The sequence below is a fragment of the Pteropus alecto genome, unplaced genomic scaffold (genome assembly GCF_000325575.1).
Source record: "Pteropus alecto unplaced genomic scaffold, ASM32557v1 scaffold61, whole genome shotgun sequence".
Classification (NCBI taxonomy): Eukaryota; Metazoa; Chordata; class Mammalia; order Chiroptera; family Pteropodidae; genus Pteropus; species Pteropus alecto.
The window spans coordinates 8,156,291-8,180,907 of NW_006434835.1; the positions used below are offsets into that span (position 1 = coordinate 8,156,291).

Below are 24,617 nucleotides of genomic sequence, written 5' to 3' on the forward strand. Positions count from 1 at the left end.
AGCTTCCTCCCTCCCCAGCTTGCAACGGAGTGAAGGGTGTGGTCAGTCTCTTTTCTGCTCTCCCCTCTCCCGCTGCTGTTGTTTCTGACCCCTAGGGAGAGCTAAAGTCCTGTGGGTGGGGGTGAGATGCCCACCTTTATCTGGCTGGTGCCCTGGTGATCCGATTCTGGTGCTCTCTGGTCCAAGGTTGATTCTTTCACTCAGGCTTCTCCGTGGGTCTGTCTGCTGTGTCATTTAGCTTCTCTAGGCAGCTCTCTTGGGCACATTCTCTTTGAAGATGGCTTTAAGTCCTTGCTGCACAAGCCCAGTTCTCTCTCGAAGGGAAACGTCATGTTTCCACCACAGTTGTTGGAAACGTGGCATTTTCCCACAGCAGCCTTCTCCTCTTAGTCTCTATTGCTGGTCTTCTGCCTCGGGGCTGTCTAGCCACCGCTTCCCACAGCATTCCTGTGCTTCTCCAACTCCAGAGATCAACAGTTCTCTGAATAGTCCCCTGGGAAACGCTTTCTCCTCTGAGAGAGGGAAAATGCCCCAGCGCTTCCACGACTCTCTTCAGAGAAATCTTGTCTCTTAACTTGCACCTTCAATCCTTTCATTGTTTAAGGTGAGGATTGACTAAAGGCACAAAAATCAGACTTCAGATTTCCCTTTCGCAAGTCTCGCATAATATGTGATCTCATGCCTGTCTTTAGAATGTGAGGTACGTGGCATCTTTACAGAACTGCTGCATCGCATAACTCTCAGGGATACCATTTATATAAATTTATATAAAATATAATGAGAATATAAAACAATGTGAATGGTGGCCCCTGGAGGTGCGAAGCTGCAAGCCTGAGTGTACTGTCCTTGGCTGTTGGAGCATCAGGTGAATCCTGATGTAAGAGCAATACTAGAGCTAACGCATGTTGTTACCACATGCTATGCACTGTTACCACATGCTATGCACTGTGCTTTACCTGTTTTATTTAATCCATGTAATAATCCTACAAGATAGGTACTATTATTTGTGACAGTTTTACAGATGAGTAAACTGAAGCCCAGACTTATTAAGGTTACACAGCTAGTGAGGGGCCCAGCTAGACTTCAAACTCAGGGAGTGCGGCTCCTGAAATCTAACTCCATCAGATACATCTTACCTAATGGTTTCACTTTTCTCTATGTCGTTGTGAGGCAGGATACAGATGACACAGCATGGCCTCTGGAATTATGCAGATGTGGCTCAGATACCCCACTGCCATTTAGTAGCTGTGTGGCTTAAATAAATTCCTTAACTTTCCTGAATTTTAGTGTCCTCATCTAAAATACTAATACTACCTGACAGAGATGTTGGGAGGATTTAACATTCATTTACTTTTCTCATCTCTCTGCAAAGAGAAAGAAGTCAAGACTCCATGGATGTTAAATGAACTTGAAATTATCAATACGACATCAAACGCCGTGGAAAGGACCCTGGAAAACCTAAATTATTACTTATTTCAGTCAAAAATATTAAGTAAATGCCTACTGGGTGCCAGGCGCTCACTAGTCTTGGTTCTCAGGGCAATGAGTTCGGTACATTTTCTCCAGGTCACCAGGTCATTCACACGCCACAAAGCCCTGCTTATCTTTGAGGTTGAGGAGCTGAGCGAAGTAGGAAAGGGCACAACTCTGCCGTCAGATCACCCTGGGCACTGTGTGACCCTCCTCACAGAACATCTGCTTCCTTATATTTGGAAAAATGGTCCTGATGACACATCGCGTGCGCTAAATGTAACTCCTGGTTACGTCTATTGAAGACCGGGCCCAGCACGGTCCCCCGGAACTGGGTCCCCGCGCTCGCGTCCGGAATGGGTCATTTCTTCCACCGGAACCGTTCTCTGGGGGCTGGATTGCTGCCCGGACTTGGAAAGCCGCAGGCCGAGGGCCGGAAGCGTGCGCTGCCACGGCGCTGCGTGTCAACGCGGAGGGAGGGAGCGCGAGCCAGGCCGCGGAGGACGGGCGAAGATGGCGGCCTTCTCCGGTGCGTCCGCGGAGGGAGCCGGGGCTGGCGCGGGCAGCCCGCTCCGCGCCTCGGCCCCTGGGCAGCTGGCCGGGAGCCCTTGGGGCGGGGGCGGGCAGGCGGGTGCAGCGCGGTCCAGGAGGGAGCTGTCCACGGCGGTCCCTCGTTCCCGGAGCTGCGGGGGCCCAGTGGCAGCCCCGAGAGGCTCGCCGGGCGCGCTGGGGGTTGCGGTTAGTGCCGTCTCTCCCAGCGCTGGCCGGGCTGGGCTTCCCCCCTGCTCTTTCTCTGCTCTAAGTCTGCACTTGGCAGTCTTGCTAGGGCACCTGCGGCGACTAAGACTATGCGGCGGCGTTGCTTTGGCTGTTCTGGGGTCCCAGGCCTCCTGCCTGTTGGACGTGGCGGTCGTGCTGGGGAACCTTTCCCTCCCCCCCCCGCGCCTGCGGAAGAGCCGCAGGGCGTGGGCAGGGCTCGGTTAGAAAAATGACCATTCTACCTCTGTCTAGTTTTTTCAGGCCCTTCCAAAAATAAAAGTCCAAGGCATAAACCTGGGACTTTTTTTTTTGTTAATTTGCTAACAATAAATGATACCAACATTAACTTTAAATATTGAAGCTAGAGAGAAAGCCTTTTCATTCTCATGCACACTAGCCGAGCGTAAATTTTGAAAAATACTTATTTACTTGATCTCTGATGCCTTCCTTTATTCCAAACAAGAATTTGAGGTAGCTCATCTAATCCAACAGTTGTTTTTCCTCTTCCTTTATCATCTTCCCTTTTATACAACCACCGTCTTAAGAAGCTGCAATGAATCTTATACATACTAAATGTGGTAAATTTATGTAGCAATAACCGTATTGAGGTAGGTTAGGGAGATCTTTTAATGTCCCTAACCTGTTAAGATGACTTCAGATGTTGTAGCACAGTGCTGTACTTTCTTCACTTTCTACTATAAGAACATTAGGAATTCCAAGTTCTTAGTCATGAGAGAGGATTTCTGATTATTGTTGCAAGGGGAAATCTACTCAGAGTGGTAGCTGATTTTCTTTTCCCAGCTCTCCTAAAACAAGATTTTTAGAGCCAAGGCGTGTAGAGCAAGTTCCACATTGTCATTTTATAGATTCTCTTATTTAGGAGTCATGCACAAATATCTGGAACATTAAGGTAAGGGACTGTAAGAGTCTGCGATATGAAATAAAGACAATTACAATTAAAGAACATGAATATTCCTATTTTTCCCTTAAGCGTTGTATTTATAGAAAGCATATTGTATTTATAGAAAGCATGGTTTCAAAGCAAACACGCAGAGAACATGATCAGACTGGAACAAGAAATAGTCTGGAATTTGCTGAAAGTGTGTGGTTGCTGCTTACAATATAACGGTTTCACAGGCAGTTTCAACTTTGGGTTCAGTGTTCTGTATGCAGCACGTTTAAGACCATCACTCTCTTTGTTCAAGCAGTTTGCATTTTAAGAGAGAATCAGCTAGATAGACCCTGATGGGGACAATTTTTAGAAAAGTCTGCTTGGATATACAACCTTAGATCTTGATTAGTTTTTGGATCTGTAGCTTTTCCTAGGATTTAGAGGTAGAAAAGCTTTCCTTTTTGAAACACTTTTGTACTTTCCTATGTCATCAATGTTTATATTAACTAGTTATGTACAATTTTAGTGTGGCATCCATTGTGTTAATTGCTAGTATGATTCTTCTCACAAAGGAAAAGCAGCTTTTGGAATGGATGTATTCACTTTGTAGACTTGTTTTTTGCCTTTCACAAACAATTATAAGAAATACAAAATTTCTAAATTGGTTATTTCTGGGGTTTGGGAATATTTTAGTATTGTTAATTTTTTAATAGACATATACACTTGTAATAATAATGAAAGCTGCATTATTATAAATGCAGACTTAAAAAAATCACTTCTTATTTGGGAAGGAGGTTTATGTGATCCAACTAACTACTTCACATATAACTACCTTCTACAGTTCATTCGAGAAATGATAAAATGACAAAATCCAATCAGAAAGAAGCTATTGATTTAGGACTGGCTTTGAAGTAGAGTTATTTAAATATGTGAACAGTTAAGAACAGAGCAGGAGTTCTGCTTACATTTCCAGTTACCCATGTTTTCACCTCTGGCCCCTCTTTTCAGTTAACCAGAGTTTTGATCATGGCTGCCAGTAAGTGTGGGCTCTTTCCACTGCCTCTTCACTTTTCTGAGATTGCTGAGAGTATTCACATGGCCGTCTAATAGCCAAGGAACATGAATTCCACATTATCTCTAGATGAAAACAGCCAAGCTGCTGTCCTAGAACCCTCTCTCTAACTGGCAGATTTTTTCATTAGTCATTGGAAGGAAATAGTGGTAGCTACTATGTATTAAGTGACAACTATGTGCCAGGTACATTAGGTATTTTCAGTAATCTTCCTATGTACCTACAAGGTAGGTAATATTAGCCCCATTTCATGTGGAGAAAATGGGTTTATGCATGCCCAAGGTCACATTGCTAGTGAGTAAGAGACTGAATTTGAACTCAGGTCTTTCTCCAAAACGTACTTTTTCAACAGTGCACACCTGGGAGGTGCTATTTTACTGAGCTATGCTCCAAAGCCTTTTCTCTGTTCAATGAACAGTAATTTTAAGAGCAGAATGATTTAAGTTTCGTATGTGTGGTATTTAAAATTAATTTTTATTTTCAGAGATGGGTGTTATGCCTGAGATTGCACAAGCTGTGGAAGAAATGGATTGGCTGTAAGTACACAGTTTAATTGTACCTGTGACAACAATGCTTTATAATTTAAACAGTCATTAGTGATTTTATCAAATGTTTTTGAGTCTAGTTGGTAAGTCAAGTTCAGTTTTTTTTGTGATTCTCTATGGAAAGTTTTTAAAACTTTGATGTATTTTGAGCTGAAAAATATATTGGTAGTATTTACCAAATAAAAATTTCTTTTAGTTTATAGTTTAACATGTCTTAATTAGCTTAGGTGATTTTGTTTTTACTAAAATTCTTCAAACTATAATTCTTTTAGTCTCCCGACTGATATCCAGGCTGAATCTATCCCACTGATCCTGGGAGGAGGTGATGTACTTATGGTATGTTTACATTTGGCGAGGTGGTTGGGAGCCGAGGATTCACAATTCTGGGGCTGTTTGTGGACTACTTTAAGAGCTCCACAGGCCTAAAAATGATATTTTCATCAAATTAATTTTATTTATTCACAAAAATTTAGGATACATGTAGTGGACTCAAAGTATTAAGTAGAATTTGTGGGGAACACAAAGGTGAGTAAGGTGCAGTTTTTGTCCTTGAGAAGCTTGAACCCAGTAGCATGGTAAGATGTCCACAAATAAATGTAAAAGAGAGAACGTGGCACCGTCTATAAAGGATGCAAAGTACTACGGGATTCAAGTGGGAGTCCTGGATGACGATTCATAATGGGCTCTACTCGGTAGAAGTAGATTTTGGACAAGGGAATATGAAAGAGGAATGATCTCTAAGTGGAGAGTGTATGACCAAAAGCTGAGTAGGGGCATGCAGGGTATGATCCTGGAGCTGTTCAGTTAGGTGGAAGCGTAAAATATGCGTATCTGGTGGAATGTAACTTGAGATAAGATGGTAAAGAGGTAGTAAGTCAGATTCTTTGGTCTCTTTCTCAAGTGTTATGTTAAAGAATTGAGTATTTGTTGGCAGTGGGGATAACTGGAAATTTTTAGGTATGGATGCGTTACATGGTTGGCATTGTGTTTTTATGAAGACTGATTTGGTATTGGCTCGTACTGTAGCTCTGAGAGATGCTGTTAGGATACTGTTGTAATAATGTAGGTTAGAATAGCGCAGTGTTAGATTTGAACGGTAGCAGTGGGAAAAGGGGAAAACATTCTTGAGGGAATAGGAGAGAAGTGACAAGATTTGCGATAGTCATAGTTGACTAAGGAAACTGAGTAATCTGGTGTCACTGAACATAAAGAGAGCTGGTCAGGTATTAAAGATTTCTACCTGGTATGTTAATTTGACTTTAATTGACAACTTTAACTGTGAAATCCTCTTTTTTTTTTCCATTTAGGCGGCAGAAACAGGAAGCGGAAAAACTGGTGTAAGTAATAACTTAAATTGACTTTGTAAGAGTTGATTTTTAGAACAACTTTGAACAGTAGTTTTTACTTTGATGTATTTAATAAAACAACCTCCTCTAAAATGTAAGGAATTGACTGCTTGCCACTGAGAGTGATATTTTTGTTGCCAATTTATTCTGAAATCAGCTCTATAAGAGTATGGCTTTAAGAATATAGTTTTAAACTGGTCTCGGAAAAATAGCTACAGGGTCTTTAGTGTTTGTATTCAATTCTGAATTTTAATGTAGGAGTTCTAGTAATGAAGAGGTTGTACATAGAAGTCAATCTCCATTTGGCCTAGGCTACAGAAACAGTTTGTCAGACTGGATGGTATTTTTCCTCTTTGGTTTAGATGTATTCTGCAGATCCCCATTCTTTTTTGTTTGGGGCTGTCAGCTGGCTCCTGTTTTTTTTCATTCAATCAACTCTTGTTATCTTACTGGTATTTGTGTTTGGGCAAATGAAATTGGAGCTGCAGTCTGAAATATGTAATTATTTAATGTGCATGCATAACTTTTGTAATTTATATTGGTTATTAAATTGTCATTAATATCTAGAAACTGATACGGGGAACTTGTTTCTTTGCTAGGCTTTCAGTATTCCAGTTATCCAGATAGTTTATGAGACTCTGAAAGACCAACAGGAAGGCAAAAAAGGAAAAACAACAATTAAAACTGGTGCTTCAGGTAATTTTTGCATATTAGTTGTTCCCTTTTATATAAATTAGCAATGTTCATCCCTGACATTTACAAATGTGAGGTTTGGGTGTGCATTTTTATTATCACTTTCCTAGGGGCAGGGAGGGTATTGGCATTTGGTACCCCGCAGAGATGCTAAATGTCATTTAGAGCATAAATAGTGAAAGATTGTCCCTCCGAAAATACTAATAGTGCTCTTTTTGATAAAACACTAGCAGTTGGGACATTATACTTAGTTATTTTAATGTTTTTATTAACGTGATAGTTTTTCGTGCCTAATAAAGTACATTGGTACAGTGTTTTACAAAGTCATGAAAGAAAGATTTTACAAATAATTGATAAGAGTAAAAACTCGCGATGGTGGGAAACATGCCTTTCATAGGGAAAAGAGGCATGCTTTTTCCTTTAAGATAAGAAAGAAGGAGCCTGGGAATGTAAAATGTAAAGTGTAAATTTTAAAGTCATTTTCTTATTCTCATTCCTGTCTACATGGAGATGGGTCCTTCAGCAGGGTTTTTGATGCTATCTGTGCCATGAACAATCTCACATCAATTTCCTCATCTTTAAATTGTGTTGCTTTGATTAAATTGTTTCTGAATTCCATTGTATTTTGAGTAATCTATGATTCCGTTATAGTTTAACAAAATTTATTCCACATTTAAGTCACTTTTGTTTCATAATACAAAGCAGGATTGTGACAAAATTGCAAGCTTAAGTGCAGTGAACTCTTTATCAACATTTTCTTAGTTTGAAAATAACAATGTTACATACTCATAGAATGAACTCATTTGTAATTGAATTATGAGATAGATGATGGATATGAATTATTTAGATCATTGGCCTATTCAAAAATAGTTTCAGAACTTGTAACAACTGTAAAGCATCCTTTATGAGAGATGTTTATAGAGGAGAATGCTTTCAGAGGAAGATAACCAGACTGGTAGTGGTTCCAAAAGTCATGTCCTATGAGGAATAAAGAAATCGGATATTTAAACATGGAGATACAAGTCAAAGAGATAACTGTTAAGTCAGTGACGAGATCTTGAGAAAAAAATTATTGTTCTGGAAAGTAGGACCAGGACTAATTAGAAGTGATCTAGATGTAGGTTTCTGTTTGACTTAAGAGCTTCCAAGTAGCTGGACTGAGCCAGCAGTGGAAGAGAAGACCTCGAGGTAAGGCTATGTCTCCGTCATTCAGGATGTTTAAACAGATGGTAGATGTCGTTTGATTAGAAATAGTCTAGAAGAGATTTCACCCTCGGGTGGGAAGTTGGGCTTGAAAACGTGGAGTTCTCTATAGCTATTATGGTCTTTTGATTATCCATAGACTATTAAGATGTTTTAGAAAAGAAAAATGATTCCGTAAGAGTAAGGAAAAATTTTGTGACTTTTGAATGTAGCATTGAATTATATAAAATAAAGGACTTTTTAAAAAAAATAATGTGAAGTGACACTTAATTAGATCTCGATATGTCGGTCGATCATTTCCAACATATGATTGGATCATTCAGTCAACATGATCGAAGTCAGCTTGTTTAGTTACCAGAATTTCATTTTATCAGTGTCTTTGGAGTTATGACAAGGATCAGTGCCGTCTAATGCAAAGCGTACTGAAGTAGGTGAGGACAGGTCTTAGCCCAGGTGGGCCAGTGATTATTTGGCATGTTTCAGTTTTCAATTTCAGTGTTGCCTCTAATAAAAACAACAAGACATTTACTTGTACATTACAAGTAATGTATAAAACCATATTGAATTTCAAGGAATTAAGGTATCATATAAAATATGAAATATTCGCTTTATTTTTGATGGAACATTTTTAATTTCATACATTCTTGGGTAACTTTTCTTATTTTAATTTGTTTAGTGCTCAACAAATGGCAAATGAATCCATATGATAGAGGATCTGCTTTTGGTAAGTGGATATGTTTTAGCAGCTCATTTATAATTTAGAAATTTGTTTTTAATAATACCTGCGAATATTGAGAAAATTATGAAGAAGAACAAGAACTGAAGATTTAATTCACCAGACAGTGGAATGTGGTTCCTACAGTTTAACAGTTTAGTGCCGACATAGGAATGAATAGGCAAATCAGTGGACTATGATGGAAATAGATCCCAGTATATATGAAAAGTAATGAGTAAAAAAGTATTACTTTGTATCAGTGGGGAAAAGGATGGTTTCCTCAGTAAGGGTGCTGGCACAATTGATGATCCATCTGAGCGATATAAAATTGACTTAACCTCATAATTAGAAACAAATTCTATATGTATTTAAGACTTAAATACATATGTACACATTTGTGAGTATGTGTGTGTATATACATATGTGTGCGTGTATGTGAATTTAAATGTAGAAAATTACATGTACAATTTAGGGGTGAGAAATATTTCTAACCCAAATAGGAAATTCAGAAATGGTAATGAAAAGGTATATTTGTGTAAAACTTAAAAACTATATATGTGGAAAAGATATCACAGAAAAAGTCAGTAGGCAAAAAATAAATAAAGAAAGAATGTTTGCAATGTTGATGAAAGATAATTCTTATAAACTGGTAAGGGGTTCTTATGTAGATAGCAGATAAAGTGTTACTTGTTTTAGTAAGAAGGAGATAAACAACCAGTAAGAAAGATGAACAAAGAATATGAATAGGCAGTTCACATAGAGCTAGTCCAAAAGGTAATAAACATGCAAAGATTACGTTTACAGGGAGTATAGAAAAGGAAGTTAAAGTTGCAGTGAGGTGTTTTATATCCACCTGTTGGGAAGAATCTAAAAAAGTGATAACCAATTTATGAATTACTGCCTTTTGGGATAGGCGTTTGGCTTTACTTATTAAAATAAAAATATATATGTATTTCTGGAAGAAGGTCTAGCCCATTGGCATGAAAGTGGCAATATGCAAGTATATAGATAGAAAGCTTTTGGATGCAGTGTTATTTGTAACAATAAAAACTGCCAACAGAGTGAATGCTCTCGCTAAGGCTGGTTAACACAGACCAGCGTGCATCCAGGGTTAATGCGAAGCCCTTTTAAGAGCGAGTGAGCATCACAGAGCTGGCTCGGAGGGATTTTCACCAGGTGCTGATGAGTAAGACGAGCAGGGTGCAGGGAAATGTAGAGTGGGCACGAGGACTCATGCCCCAAACAAGCAAAAAACCCCAACTGCTACTCTCTCCTGTGTGATACCTGATGTATATTACGGTTTACATTTGTATACATACATAAAGAAGTTTACATATGAAAACGTTAAGGATTTGCCATTGCTAGAGAACTTTTTGAAAAGTTCAAAGTTTTATATAATGTAGTATGCTGTGAGTTAAGAATTTATGCTTTGAATAAATAATTTCATTTCTGATAAGTGAACTAAAATGTGTGCTTTTTAGAGAAATTCGTTCTACATTTAAGCACTGAATCTGAGTTGCAAGCCTGAACCAGGACAAAAGTTATGGTTTCCTTTCAGTACAGACAAAAGCCGAATGCTTAGCTTAAAGCCAGGAAGCACCACAACTGACCGTGAGGTGTAATACAGAACTGCATCTTTCAGAGTCCCCATAACAAGCAAGGGTTTATTTATTTGTGCTTTTTCCTGCTCTCCCTTTATGGCTTCTGCATCTACGGATTGTGGAACAAGCCAGATGATCTCTGTTTTCCTTTTAGTATAGTATTCATTCAGGCTTTACGCAGAAAATCAGAGCAGCAGGTATTGCTGAGTGAGTGCTGCGCCATCCTCGAGAATCCATTTCTTTAAAGGACTCTGGAGAACAGTTGTCTAAACATTACTGCAAGTCAGATTAGGTGCTGTTTTGATTCCTTTCTAGATGTACTGTCCTAAAATCTTGTCCCAGTGAACAGATGACAGTATAGAAACGAGTCCCCAACGTGGCCAAGACCCTCCAGGGGATGAATAAGGGCATTTACTCATGGGGAAGATATTGCTGTCACTCAGGAATCAGCACGTCATTCTCTGGAACATTGCAACAAGTGAGACTGAATGATACTTATCTCAGAATGCTTGATTTATATAATCAATTGACATGGTTTTCTGTGTTCTTCTCAAATCCAGCAATTGGGTCAGATGGTCTTTGCTGTCAAAGCAGAGAAGTAAAGGAATGGCATGGATGTAGAGCTACTAAAGGATTGACAAAAGGTACTGACGGCATTTGTACTTGGGCAGACTTTCGAGCTAATGTATTAGAACATGAACTTTCTTTAAATAGCTTCAAAATAAGGATCTGAAAAGATTTTTAATGCTGTAAAAAGACCTGCAGTTCTTCATTTTATCATACAAACTGTAATTCAGAAACAATGTGAAATGGCCGCATGGTAAATAAGTTGTGGTGCTCGTATAGATCTTCAGTGTTCTGCCCTTGCAGGAAAACACTACTATGAAGTGTCCTGTCACGACCAGGGCTTGTGCAGAGTTGGATGGTCTTCCATGCAGGCCTCCTTGGACTTGGGTGAGTGTTCCTAAAGCAGACTAATCTCACCGCTTTACGTGTGTGGGTTGTTAACATTTTATTAAAACAGGGAACAAAATAATAAACTTAACCATACGAAGTGAATATTTTAGAGACAGGGAAATAAAAATATTTATCTATACCGTGACTCATTCCAAAAAAGATTTGAAGTACCTCAAAATGTATAACAATATAAAATCAGGAGGAATAGGTCAAGCTGTGAGTGAAGTCTGAGTAAAATTAGTGTGCATAAACAAATACCACACGATACTGCAGCAATGCCCTACATTATTGTAAATTTGTAAATTTGTAAAATTCTCTTACAGGGCTTTTAATTTTATATTTATGAAATTTTAATTTTTGTAAAATTTTAATTTTATACTTACTCTTACCACATAAGTAAAATCTTTTTTAATTTTAGGTACTGACAAGTTTGGGTTCGGCTTTGGTGGAACAGGAAAAAAATCTCATAATAAACAATTTGATAATTATGGAGAGGTAAGTCGTATTATTGACTTGCATTAATCATAGCATTAGTTACATTTTCTTGCATACTTACTTGATCGCTAATGACATGACCGAGGGTATAGAAATGATTCTCAAATTCAAATGGCTTTTGTGAGTATTTTCCACATATAGTTCAGATTTGAACTTCAGTGAAGAAACGTTACAAAATTTATTTGGCTCCTCCAAAGTATATACCTTTGTGTTCTGTTTTCACACTGTTTTGCTTTTGGCTTCGACTTTACTACATAGTGTTATTCTTCTTATTTTCAGTCATAGTGAATCTAAACATACTTGTTCTGGTGATTCTAAAGTCATATTGATTCTTAAAAGCCTCTCAGACACTTCTGTTACATCTGAAATGCTATAATAGGCATTTTTTAACACCTACGTTAGAGCTCGAAATAATTATTTTGAAATACTAATACATACATTTGATGCAGCTGTAGTTGAACTTTTAACTTTATTTTTGCTTTCTATTAATAATACTTGACTTTTTGGTTTTCTAGGAATTCACTATGCACGATACCATTGGATGTTACCTAGATATAGATAAAGGGCATATCAAGTTCTCTAAAAATGGTAAGCTTTCTGTGGATCATCTTATTAGAGAAGATATGTCTTATCCAGGATTTGTTTCTTTTTTTTAAATTCCCTTACCCTCTTCTTTAATCTTTTCTCCTTCCCCTTTCTTGTGAACAAACACTTGTTGAGCATCTGCTATGTGCCAGGCGCCTTGGGAGGTGCTAGAGACTCAGCAGAAAATGGAGTAGACAAACATACTTACCTTTGTGAGGCTTACCTCCTGGTGGGGAGAGATAAGTGCACTGGAGGGGAATATAAATCAGGGTAGGGGAATGAGGGAGATGGGGGCGATGGCAGTCTGGGGTGTGCTGTTTTATGCAAGATGGGCAGAGAAGGCTTCTCTGATAAGCTGACATTTGAGTAGAAATCTGAATGAGGTGGGTGGGGGTGGTGGGCCATACAGATGTCTTGGAAGAATATTCCAGACAGAGGGAAGAGTGAACGCGAAGGCCCTGAAGTGAAAGAACTTTGGGTGCTTGACTTGCAGTGAGGGGGCCAGTGCTGTGCAGCACACCGAGCGTGCGGGAGGGCGGTGGAATGCGAGATCAGTGAGGCCAGGCCTAGAGGGCCTTATAGGCCAAGATACAGATTTTTCATTTTGAGTAAGATTGGAAGCTAGCACTGAGTAGAGAATTTGCATCATCTGTCTTTCGTTTAATAGAATTATGGCTTCTTTGTTGAAAATAGGCAGGTGGGTGGGTGGTGGCAGTAGGAGGGAGCCAGGTGGATGCTAAGAGTTCTGTTTGGGGCGTGTTAAGTCTGAGATACTTATTAGACATCTACATATGTAGTTAAGTGTGTAAGTCAGGAGTTAGGGGAGATCAGGATGAGAGATGTATCTTTGGGGGTCATTGGCCTGTAGATGATGATTAAAGCCACAGGGCTGGATGAGATCACTGAGGGGATGAGCGTAGATCACGAATAGGAGGATCTGAGGCCTGGGCTAGTCTCGTGGTTAGAAGTCAGTAAACTGAGGCGAGTCCAGCAGAAGGGGAAGGCCAGGGGGAGGAGAGCCAGAGAGATCGAGGTCCTGCAGTCCAGGCGAAGGAAGTGGTGGGAGAAGGAGGGAGCAGTCACGTGTCCAGCGCTGCTGGTGAGTCTGGTCTGCAAGATGAGGAATGAGAATTAACCACAGGATCTGGCAAGTGGAGGTCGTTACCGAGCTTGACAGGGAGCTGTCTGGGTGGAGCCTGTTCAGTAGAGAGTGAGATGAAATGAAGTGGACACAGTGAAAATGGAGATCGGGAAGTTTTACTAAAGGACAAAAAATAGAAGATAAATAGAGGAAGATGTGGATTCTAGGAGCTTTATTTGTGTTTTAGTATGGCATCTGTTACAGTATGTTTGTATGCCATGGAATGTGTGGTTGAAGTGTCTAGTGGATGCAATTGGTAGGAAGATAATAATTAAAAATGTAGAGGGGAAGAGGGGACAATTTCAGGATGAAGTAAAACATGAAGAGGCTGGCATTAGGCAGCACAGTGTGCATGGTGACCCATGAGGAAAAGCACGAACGCAGGTAGGTTGATGGGTAGATTGATGCTGTGAACACATGGAGAGTTTTTCCTGGTAGTTTAAATTTCTTTCTCTCATTCTGGTTTTTTTTTTTTTTTTTTTTCTTTAAAGGAAAAGACCTGGGTCTGGCTTTTGAAATACCATCACACATAAAGAACCAAGCCCTCTTTCCTGCCTGCGTTTTGAAGGTAATTAAGAACGTAGTTAGGAAAATTTTGCTGTGATTATAAACTGCTTTGATCTGTATTACTTTGTATTGGCTAGTTTGCTATTAGATTAAGAATTTCCATTTTCTCCTTTATTCGATACTAGAATGCTGAATTAAAATTTAACTTTGGTGAAGAAGAATTTAAGTTTCCGCCCAAAGATGGCTTTGTTGCTCTATCCAAGGCACCGGACAGTTATGTTGTCAAGTCACAGCACACAGGTATTGTACTCGAAAGGGCAGGGACTTCAAGGACAGGGCGTTGGTGAAAACTCCATTCACTAAGGCTTCTCTTCACGAGTTACTGACATATGTACTCCCCTTGCTGGGTTAGTCATGTCTTTATTTAACACGTCAGGGAAATTCAGTTTCCAAACCTAATTCACAAACTCTTAAGTATTAGGTTTCGGTATTTTGGGGATCCCAGTGATGATGCTGATGTTACTTTATATTTATAATGCGTGTGCTCAGTAAGTGCCACAGCACTGTGATTGGTGCCATACAGGGATCTTTCAGATGTCACAACAACCCTGTGAGGTAGTAGTCCTCCCTTTTTACAGACAGAACCTGAGGGGTAGCGACCAGAAGTTACCTGCCCAAGGTCACAGAGCAGGTAATGGTAGAGCCAAATTCAAACCCAAGCATTCCGACTCTGACCCATTGCATTGTCTCATCTATTTCGGTTATTTGAAGTAAGTACATTTCAAAAGTTAGTTTACTTTATCACAAAACCTATAAATCAGTTGTAGTTCTTACAAGTAGATCTAAAGAAACCTTTGTTCATTTTAGGAACCTCAGCTCTATTTTATGTTGTTTGACTGTATCCTATACTTTTTGACAGTTGTTATTTAAAAATTCGTTATTGGAATACTTGTGCTCATGTTTCATTTACAAATAAAAGTACTTTGAAGTGCGACTTGAATGTGCTCTAATCTTTTTTATTCTCTTAAGGTAATGCACAAGTGGCACAGACCAAGTTTCTCCCCAATGCGCCCAAAGCTCTCATCGTTGAACCCTCCCGAGAATTAGCAGAACAAACTTTGAATAATGTCAAGCAGTTTAAGAAATACATTGAGAATCCTAAATTAAGGTAAAGCTTCCTTTTGTACTCAAATGTCTGTTGTCTTTAGGTTTGAGGTATTTTGGGAGAAAAGTAAGGTAGAAAAAAATGAGATAGAAATTCAGTGTGTGAATTTATTTAACTTTGATATAAAGTAGCAATTAGTTTCTGTGTAAAACTGTTTAAGTGATGTCTGAATTTAAGAGTAAGTTGAGATTTTTTTCTGTCTTTTACGTAAAGTCATGGTTTGCAAAAAAGTATCAGTAAAAATTAACTTTTTAAAGGGAGCATTTCATTCAGTGTTAGATTCCTCACTTCATTTGCATAGAAAATGTATCATTCTGTTTTCAGCATGTTGGTAAATTTGTCTCACAGTGGTGACCTCTTCTCAGACTGGTCAGTCTAGTTAGAGGACTCTTCCTACTGTCAGAGGGACACCATAGTCAGGTGTTTTATAGAACTTCTTGCTCAGTAGCAATTCTTTTTAATTTGAGGTGGAGCATATCGTATAAGTAAACCTCTCTGTCCACTAATTTGCCACTTAATTTTGGTTAATTTTTCTTTTAATTGAAACATAACTCACACACTGTAAAATTTATCATTTAAAGTGTATGATTCAGTAGTGTTTAGTAAAGCCACAGCACTGCGCAGTCATCTCCACTATTTAATTTCAGAAACTGAGTTATTGGCATCATGCAGGCCCGTCTTTTTACTACCGATCTACCGATCTTTCTTACAAGTAAAACTTATTGAGCGATAAATGGTATAATAAAACTTAGGTAAAATAATTCCTTAATTTGTTTTGAGGATTGACACATGTCACTCATCCCGTAACTATCTGAATACCTACTATATGTGAAGTCATAGGCTAGAGATCGGGGCTGTAACAATGAGAATTAGTCTTTGCTTTCATAGGGCTAAGTATGGGAGTGTGGGGATAGTGTGGAAGGGAGAGAAACAAAACGACTTGAGGATACGATAGGGAAAGTCACTATAGGGGGACGTTACCAGAGCGTCTGGTGTAAGGGACTCAAAACTTCATAAGTGCATGTTTTGGGAAGAATGTAAAATGCCAATATGAATTGGTTTTCATGCTATAGTTGGGCATAAAGATCAGCATGCCTATAGGCAAAGGCTGGAAGGGAACATGAATAATAAAATCAGTTTATTTGTTTAAGACGGCAAAATCGTGGGTTACTCATTTGGGTATTCAGTACAAATGAGCCTTTCCATCTCTGAAAACGCAGCTCGAGTCCTGGTCTTTCTGTGAAGCTAAACCAGCTCTCCCAGCCCAGGCCTTTTCCTGCCTGGATACCACTTCCTGTGCATGCCACGGCTTAAGCCTTACACACTGTCATGTGTCACTGCTCCTTGTTTTAAATACGCATAGCTTTAGTCATCCCCACTCGGCTTTATGCTCCCTAAGGCAGGGGCTGCTCTTTGATTGTCTTCCACCCTACAGTGCAACCACTGATTTATTTTCTGTCTGTAGATTTGCCTATTTGGGATATTTTATGTAAATGGAATTGGATTCAGTATTCTCTTTTGTGATTGGTCTCTGACTTAGCATAATGTTTTCAAGGTTCATCAATGTGGTAATATAGATCAGCCCTTAATTCTCTACGCTGCTGAAAAGTATTCCATTCCATGCATGTACCACGTTTTTGTTTATCCATTCATTAGGTGATGGTTTTGGGGTTGTTTCTACTTTTTGGCTACTGCACATTACTATGCAGATTTCTAGATATGTACCTAGGAGCGGAATTGCTGGATGATATCATAGCTTTATGTTTAACATTTTCAGAAACTGCCAAACTGTTTCCCAATATGACAACACCATTTGACATTCTTATCAGTAATCTATGAGGGTTTATTTCTCTATATCCTCACTAACACTTATTTACTATCTGTCTGTTTGACAATAGCCATCTTAATGGGTGTGAAGTGATATCTTGTTGTGATTTTGATTGGCATTTCCCTATAGCTGATGATGTCGAATATCTTTTCATGTGCTTATTGGCCTTTTGTAACATCTGTTCAGAGTCCCTGCCTGTTTTTCAATGGGGTTATTTGTCTTTTTATTGTTGAGTTTTAAGACTTCTTTATATATGCATTTGCAAACATTTTCTTCTGTGGGCTGACTTTTTACTTTCTTAATCATGTCACTTGAAATACAAGTTTCTCTTGAACTCCTGTTTATCTTGTTTGCATTTGTTGCTTTTGTTTTTGGTGTTGTATATAAGGAGACTTTGCCTAACCCCAGGTCATGAAAATTTACCCCTATGTTTTCAACTAAGATTTTTATAGTTTTAGGTCTTATATTTAGGTCTGTGATTCAGTTTGAGTTAATTTTTGTGTGCAGAGGTTTAACTTCTTTCTTTTACGTGTCCATAGGTATTTGTTCTCACACCACTTGTTGAAAAGACGATTCTTTCTCCCCAGTGAATTGTCTTGACATGAGGCAATTTCTTCTAATCTAAACATTTTTTTTGAAGTATTTGGAATGAGAAAAATTCAAACAACACAAAAGGATATTCTGTGAAAAGTCTGTCACCTTTCACCCCACCCCCCAGATTTTAGTTATCCTACCCAGAGGCAACTTTTAAAAACTGATATTTATATGTTATTTCAGAGATATTTTATGCTACATATGTCTGAAAAGGTAGATTGAAACAGGATTTTGGAGCACTTGGAATTATTTTATATGGAAGGATATGTAGACAGGGCTAATGTTCTCTGTGTTCCAAGCTTTCTCCTTCTCAGCTACTTTACCTTGCGTTAGCATTTTGTATGGCTACTGGAAATGAAGCGCTTTGTTTCCCTCCCAATCCAGACTTTTTTTGTGGATTCTTTCTCACTCAGCTTTATTTCTACCTAAAAGGAATGGATACAAATCAAACACTAAAGCACGCTTTAACATTTTTCTACATTGTTATTTCTGTATTTCAGGGAGCTTCTGATAATTGGAGGTGTTGCAGCACGGGACCAGCTCTCTGTTTTAGATAATGGGGTAAGTCGTACTATTAATTTTTAAAAAGTAGCATTATGGACAGTCGTTTTGGCAGGATAGTTTTATTGCAAACAGTTTCAAGAAAAATCAAAGGAGGCCAAAATTAAAACAAGGTCAAAAAAGTACATATTTGTTCAAAGACATCTTGCAAGTATTCCTTTTCTTTTCCCAAAAGTATATAGAACAGCAGTGTCTTCCAGACCCCTTAAGGAAAAGTCTAGCTTACATGAATTTCAAAGCTCCTAGAAATTCATCTGATTTTCGCTTGAAAAATAACATATTTTATATATTAGACTATATGTAACAGTAAGGATGTCAGACTCAGTTGCCAAATTCTTCATATTTTTCTCAAACCAAATACAACTTTGATAATGTGGGTTTATCTACTACTCCTTTTTAACAAATTTAGAGTTGATTGTGACTATTTCAATATGCATGGTTTTATTACATGTAGACTTATTGTTGGCTGGTACGTGAAGGTGATTATAATAGTTCTTCAGTTTTCACCAGGCGCTTTTGATATTTTTCAGGTGGACATAGTCGTGGGCACTCCGGGAAGACTGGATGACTTGGTGTCGACGGGGAAGGTGAACTTATCTCAAGTTAGATTCCTGGTCCTGGATGAAGCTGTATGTTGAAACTCTTGTTACTAGATATGTACTTTTGTGTTTCTCTCCAAGAACCTATTTTTGTTTGTACATAATTTTTTCTTACATATTACAAATTATTTCTTTGTCATAGTTGCTAAATGTGAACTGTATGAAAAGATATTAATGTGTTTGAGGCTCTTGAGACATACTTCCTAATTATTTTCAAGATGGGCTGCAGTAGTTTTTCAGTACTGGTTTTTATTTTTGTTTTCCATGTTAAAATCATGCTCAAGGACATGGGATAGCTGTTTACGCTTGTATTCATTATACAATACTAGAGTATCGTTTTGGATTGTTGCTTATCAGCTTTTTCATATTTTAGTCACCTGCGATTTAAAGTTGAATTTATAACTTGTCTTTAAATATCCAGTAGAAAATAATTTAGGAAATATAGGGATATGTATGTGTATGAATTAGTTTGCATTTCTTAGATTTTACATTTATTTTAGAAAAAGATTTAGAAACTGATTAAAAACTTATACTTTGCTTCTCATACAGGATGGGCTTCTTTCTCAAGGTTACTCTGATTTTATAAATAGGATTCACAATCAGATTCCTCAGATTACCTCCGATGGAAAAAGGCTTCAGGTATAAAATGACTAACGCATCTTAAGATACATGTAAATAATCATTATATACTAGCGCTGAATTTTTTGTCTTACATTTACATCTTGTTTCATTATTTTTTGATTAACTACTCTAGAAAACGTTTTCTTCATTACTTGATTAAATAGTGTGGGTACTGTTTCCTTTGCACACACAAAGTAAACAGTCTTCAAAGCTACTTTTAGAAATGAATAAGGAAATTTGAGGAAGTTATTTAGGTGTTACAGAAGACTAAGTGAAAAATTCTTAAGTTTTTTTTTTCCTACAGAGCGTTTAGTTTATATTCCAGATTATGGATACTGTTTTCTGTTTGAAAGAAAAAACTTGAGCTGTTGAAAAACAGTTGTTTCTTTAGTAATTATTTCTTGAAATATTACTCTTACTTTTTCTCATCCTTCGGAAGAAGTCTATAGGTAGAGGATTTTAAGAGAAAGGGATAGATACAGTTTAGATAAGTTTATAGGTTTTAGATAAATCTAAAGCTTATATTGTTAGATCTTCAAAGCCTTTTCATCATACTTGGTTTTTGGAGCACCTTGAGGAATAGATGGCACGATTTCTGTCAGTGAGGGCACTGGAGCTCAGCTTAACCTGCCTAAAGTCACGCCACTCGTCACTGCTAGAGTCAGGAACTGAACTTGTCTTTAAGTCCAGGCTTAGAGTACTTTGTGCGCCACATCAGCGTTCATCGGTAGAATTGTTATCACTGTGAAATAAAAGTTTATCTAAATGTTTATTTTTCTGTTCTTAGGTGATTGTTTGCTCTGCTACTTTGCATTCTTTCGATGTCAAGAAACTGTCTGAGAAGATAATGCATTTTCCCACGTGGGTTGATTTGAAAGGAGAAGATTCCGTTCCAGACACGGTACACCATGTGGTTGTCCCAGTGAATCCGAAAACTGACAGGCTCTGGGAAAGGCTTGGAAAAAACCACATTAGAGTAAGTACTTGATAACATTAACATTTGCATATCATGAAGCATTTATAAACTAGCGTAGCCTTGGGTTCCTAATGATGCTTAAAGCAAGCAGATATACCTAAGAAAAGAGAAGCCCAACACATGAACTGGAAAGTTAGGCCTTTAAGGCACAGAGTAAGGGATGGCCTCACCTTTTATTTTCTCTCTCTAAAGTTGCTTTTGTGATCATCTCCCTTGATAAAATTTTTTATAAATAAATAGGATTACCTGTACATATAGATTTAATTTCAGACACAATGATTTCCATTTTTAAAAGTAGTTTAGTGTCTTCTTGATGTGCCTTCTTTTTCTGAAAATTAATTTCATGTGTCTATCTTGTCATTTTCCCCACTGTTGTTTTCCCTTTACATAATAAGGGTATTTTACTGTGAATACAGTGGTATTTTAAAAACCACTTTTGCAACATTTAAAATGGATCAGCTTTAGACCTGAAGTTAATAAAATTTTTTTGAATCCGAAGAACAGTTTTTGCATGTAGATTATAAAGACATGTCTGAAATGCAGTCTGACGGTAAATACAGCTCTCTCTTAAAAAAAAAAAAAAAAAAATGACACCTGTTCTGAGTCGTTACTAAACCATTCTCCACCCTTCTTTGTCTTTTCCTTTTGGTAGACTGATGAAGTACACGCCAAAGATAACACAAGGCCTGGCGCTAACAGTCCAGGTAAGATAAAATCAACAAAATGTTTGGAAAGATTTTGAAACAGATTGGTTTGTATTGCTAAATTTATGTCTCGTTTACTCTCATGAAGAATTTGAGGTGACCTACAAAATTAGAACAGGAACTCTGAAAATAAAAGCAACAAAAATAATAAAGAAAGGAGGGAAAAGCTGATGATACCAGTCAACCTAGAGAAATAGTAATTACTGAATTTAAGATGTTAGTCTCTTGGCATCTAAATCACATATATTTTAGATTATAAAATTCTCACTGATCATAGGAAACCAGCAACTTTCTGTGGCATCAGATTTTATATTGGCCCTGAATTCCGGGAGAAATTTCATGTAGGTTCTTCCTATCGGAATTGGACAACAGAGGAAAAAGTCTTTAGCTACAACTTTGTGAAAGATTCAGAAACAATCTAGAAATAGTTTATTGATTCTTTTTGAATCAATATCCATAACACAAAATTTATCATTTTAACCTTTTGATTTTTTCCAATCTAACTTATCTCAAGTTAGATTCAAAGCAGTGGAACAAGGGATTAAAAAGTTCAAAGAAGTGGGCATGCTAGAGTGGCTGTACTGTGTAAGCCCGGGAAACCCACCCGGCAGTTAATTCCATGGGAACGCCCAGAGGAGACACCATTTACCAAAGGAGTAAGGTTCTGGTGAAAGGGGTACCAGGATCACTTATAAGTTTGGTAGTGATGGGTAATAATAGGCTCTCCTCTGTAGACCAGATTGATAGTAGGAGATGCTGTTTCAGAGCTGGGCTCACTGATTGCAGTGGGATGTTGAGATGGCCCCACCGCCCTTACATAGAGGCCAGGTGACGGAACATAGTCATCAGAAGCCAGGTAGATGAAGTTATCATGAGCAGCAAGGTCAGAGTGGAAGGAGGGCTTCTATAAAGAGTCACGGAGATGGTTGGTGTCCAGTTCCTCCAGAGGTTGCTCTGATGCTGCATAAATCTCATTGTTAGCACAGACTATGTAGTATGAGCCACGGACCAAGGTAACAAAGACAGGCAAGACATTTCAGGGGCTTGGAGGCTATCTCCCAGAACCTTGTGGACAAGGTTAATCCTTCATTTTCTCAGCATCACCTTTGATCTGCATGCGCCTCTACCCTCTGTCTTCCCCACTTCAGATCAAGTTGGGTTTAACCACTTTTAAGTGTATAGTTCAGTGGCATCAAGTAGATTCCCACCCATCTCCAGAACTTTCTCATCTTCCCAAAGTAAAACTTCATATCATTAAATATTTATTAATTTTTATAAGCCTAACATTGAACCTCGATTCAGTGAAGATGTTTCTGTGCAGAGCTGAGACAATTTGTTTCAGGTACATGTTTCAAAAATATGTGAAGATACATAGCGATAGAAGGACAGTGCTTAGAGAGCCGGGAACGGATCTTAAACCCAGTGAGCTGCATGTCTGATATCGATAGCTTAAGTGGATTGTTGGCAAGGCTTAGGATGCATTTGGTTCATGGTTAGATTCCTTGGTAGGTTTTTGACAAGTATCTAAAACGTGACTTACCTGAAATCTTGGTTAAAGAGAGTTCCTTCAAACTCAGTTTTATGTGCAGCTCCAACTTTATAAGGTGTGTGCTCAGCCAGCCTTAATGTCGGACAGGAGCAGAGACGCTGCTGGTTCACAGTAAGGCTTCTGTTTGAGAATGCATTTCATAACATTGAAGTTTTTACTGCTTCACGTAGTTTCCTTGTAAAACTTTTGCTGAATGTATACTACAATTAGAGATGACAGAGAGACTTTAGAAATATTTTGGGTTACAGAATGAAAATTTGGCTTCACACTGAAAAATAGAGATTTGAAAGATGGTGACTAAGAAATTACTCACTAGGTTGATGTGTTTTTTATTCTGTAGCGGGAAGTATGAACTTTCTGGTGCTTAGACTGATTTAGAAAGTACATTGCTTATATTTTAATGGGATTAAAAGAACTGAGTAACATTTCTTGTGCATTTAGAGAATAGTATTAATTCTTCATGGGAGGTAAGAACAAAGTTTTGTGGGGGCGTATTTGTGTGTGTCCTTTTTTGTCATAAGAGGTTTAGTTATAGGTGTTTTGGTACCTTACAAGCTGGCATCAGAAACATTAAAAGAAACAAAAATAAATGAGCAAATGGATTAGCTCACCATTTCATTCTTATTATCTCTTATTCTTGTTGATAATACTTGTATTTGAGCAGTTTTGTAGGTGAGTTATGTGTGTTCATGACAATTTCATGTTGAAATTCTGTTTTTTGTTGCTGCTGTGGTGGTGGTGGTCAAGAGATGTGGTCTGAAGCTATTAAAATCCTGAAGGGGGAGTATGCTGTCCGGGCCATCAAGGAGCACAAGATGGATCAAGCAATTATTTTCTGTAGAACCAAAATCGACTGTGACAACTTGGAGCAGTATTTTATGCAGCAAGGAGGAGGTAATGTTTCCTCACTTGAAATAAATTCTGTTTATTATTTCCTCATTTAATAGGTTATTAATCTCACGTTGATGCAGTCTAGAATGCATGCACAGAATTTAAAGCAGTGATGTTGCGTTGTAAGTATCTGTGCTTATCCAGTACTTTTCTGTATGATAAGGCCTGGGAAAAACAATGAGATCGTTTTCCACAGAGATATAGTTTCGTTACAGAGCATGAATCACAGCATTTTAAGGCCTTATGTCATTTGGAAGAAGGGTAAAATTATAGATTAACATTAATGTTAAAATTTCAAGTGTAGTCATTAAATAACAGAATGCGTATCTTCTACATTAGTATATGAGGAAAAAACCTTATCCTAAAAAAGGCTAAATAAGAAAGGAAGAGGAAAAAAATGAGAAAAAGCAGAATGGTTAAAAATTACAGAGTAAGATGGCTGATGGAAAAATCTGAGTATATGAGTAAACACTATCATACTTGTCAATGGTCTGAAGTCTGTTATAAGGCACAGATTGTTAGACCGTATAAAATCTAGCTATATACTATTTACAAGAAATATACCTAAAACATAAGGACATGCAAAGGTTGAAAGGGAAAGGAATAAAAAATATATATATCAGCTAAAATAATAAACAAAATTATTAGCTATAGTCTAAATCTACCTGTATTAATATGAGATGTAATAGACTTTAAGACAAAAATATTGGTAGAAATAGTCGCTGTGTAATAAAGTACTCAATCTAAAATGAGATAATGATTCTAATTTTATGCTTCTTATAATATACGTCAAATATATAAGTCAACGTGGAAAAAATGCTCAACATAATCACTATGAGGGAAGGGAAATGTAAATAAAACACAATGTTATATACCATTGTACACTCATTGAAATGGCCAGATTAAAAGTACATCAAATTTCGGTGAGGATTCGATGCAGCTGGAGCACTTGTACATTGTTGATACAGAATGTGAAATAGTACAGCGAGTTTGGTAAAAGGTCTTAACAGTATTTTTATAAAATTAAAACATTGCTATCTTAGGGCCTAGCAATTCAACTCCTGTTTACCTAAGATAAGGAAAACATATATTGACAAAAGATGTGTACAGGAGTGGTCATAGCATCTTCATTTATAGTGGCCCAAAGC

General features: G+C 37.9%; 1 protein-coding gene across 1 annotated transcript in view; it reads left to right on the forward strand.

The window, feature by feature from the left end:
* The first annotated feature begins 1,821 nt into the window (after positions 1–1,821).
* The window catches only part of DDX1 (DEAD-box helicase 1), a 29,478-nt gene continuing 6,682 nt past the window's right edge, over positions 1,822–24,617 (forward strand). The window contains exons 1-19 of the mRNA XM_006910242.2: positions 1,822–1,999; positions 4,678–4,729; positions 5,011–5,074; positions 6,046–6,075; positions 6,684–6,780; positions 8,657–8,704; positions 10,857–10,940; positions 11,167–11,250; positions 11,672–11,748; positions 12,264–12,336; positions 13,966–14,042; positions 14,167–14,281; positions 15,011–15,149; positions 18,069–18,129; positions 18,660–18,758; positions 19,278–19,367; positions 20,137–20,325; positions 20,978–21,029; positions 23,326–23,472. Of these exons, the coding sequence (XP_006910304.1) occupies positions 1,984–1,999; positions 4,678–4,729; positions 5,011–5,074; positions 6,046–6,075; positions 6,684–6,780; positions 8,657–8,704; positions 10,857–10,940; positions 11,167–11,250; positions 11,672–11,748; positions 12,264–12,336; positions 13,966–14,042; positions 14,167–14,281; positions 15,011–15,149; positions 18,069–18,129; positions 18,660–18,758; positions 19,278–19,367; positions 20,137–20,325; positions 20,978–21,029; positions 23,326–23,472 (1,594 nt within the window). The 5' untranslated portion in view covers positions 1,822–1,983. The remainder of the gene's footprint in view (positions 2,000–4,677; positions 4,730–5,010; positions 5,075–6,045; positions 6,076–6,683; positions 6,781–8,656; positions 8,705–10,856; positions 10,941–11,166; positions 11,251–11,671; positions 11,749–12,263; positions 12,337–13,965; positions 14,043–14,166; positions 14,282–15,010; positions 15,150–18,068; positions 18,130–18,659; positions 18,759–19,277; positions 19,368–20,136; positions 20,326–20,977; positions 21,030–23,325; positions 23,473–24,617) is intronic.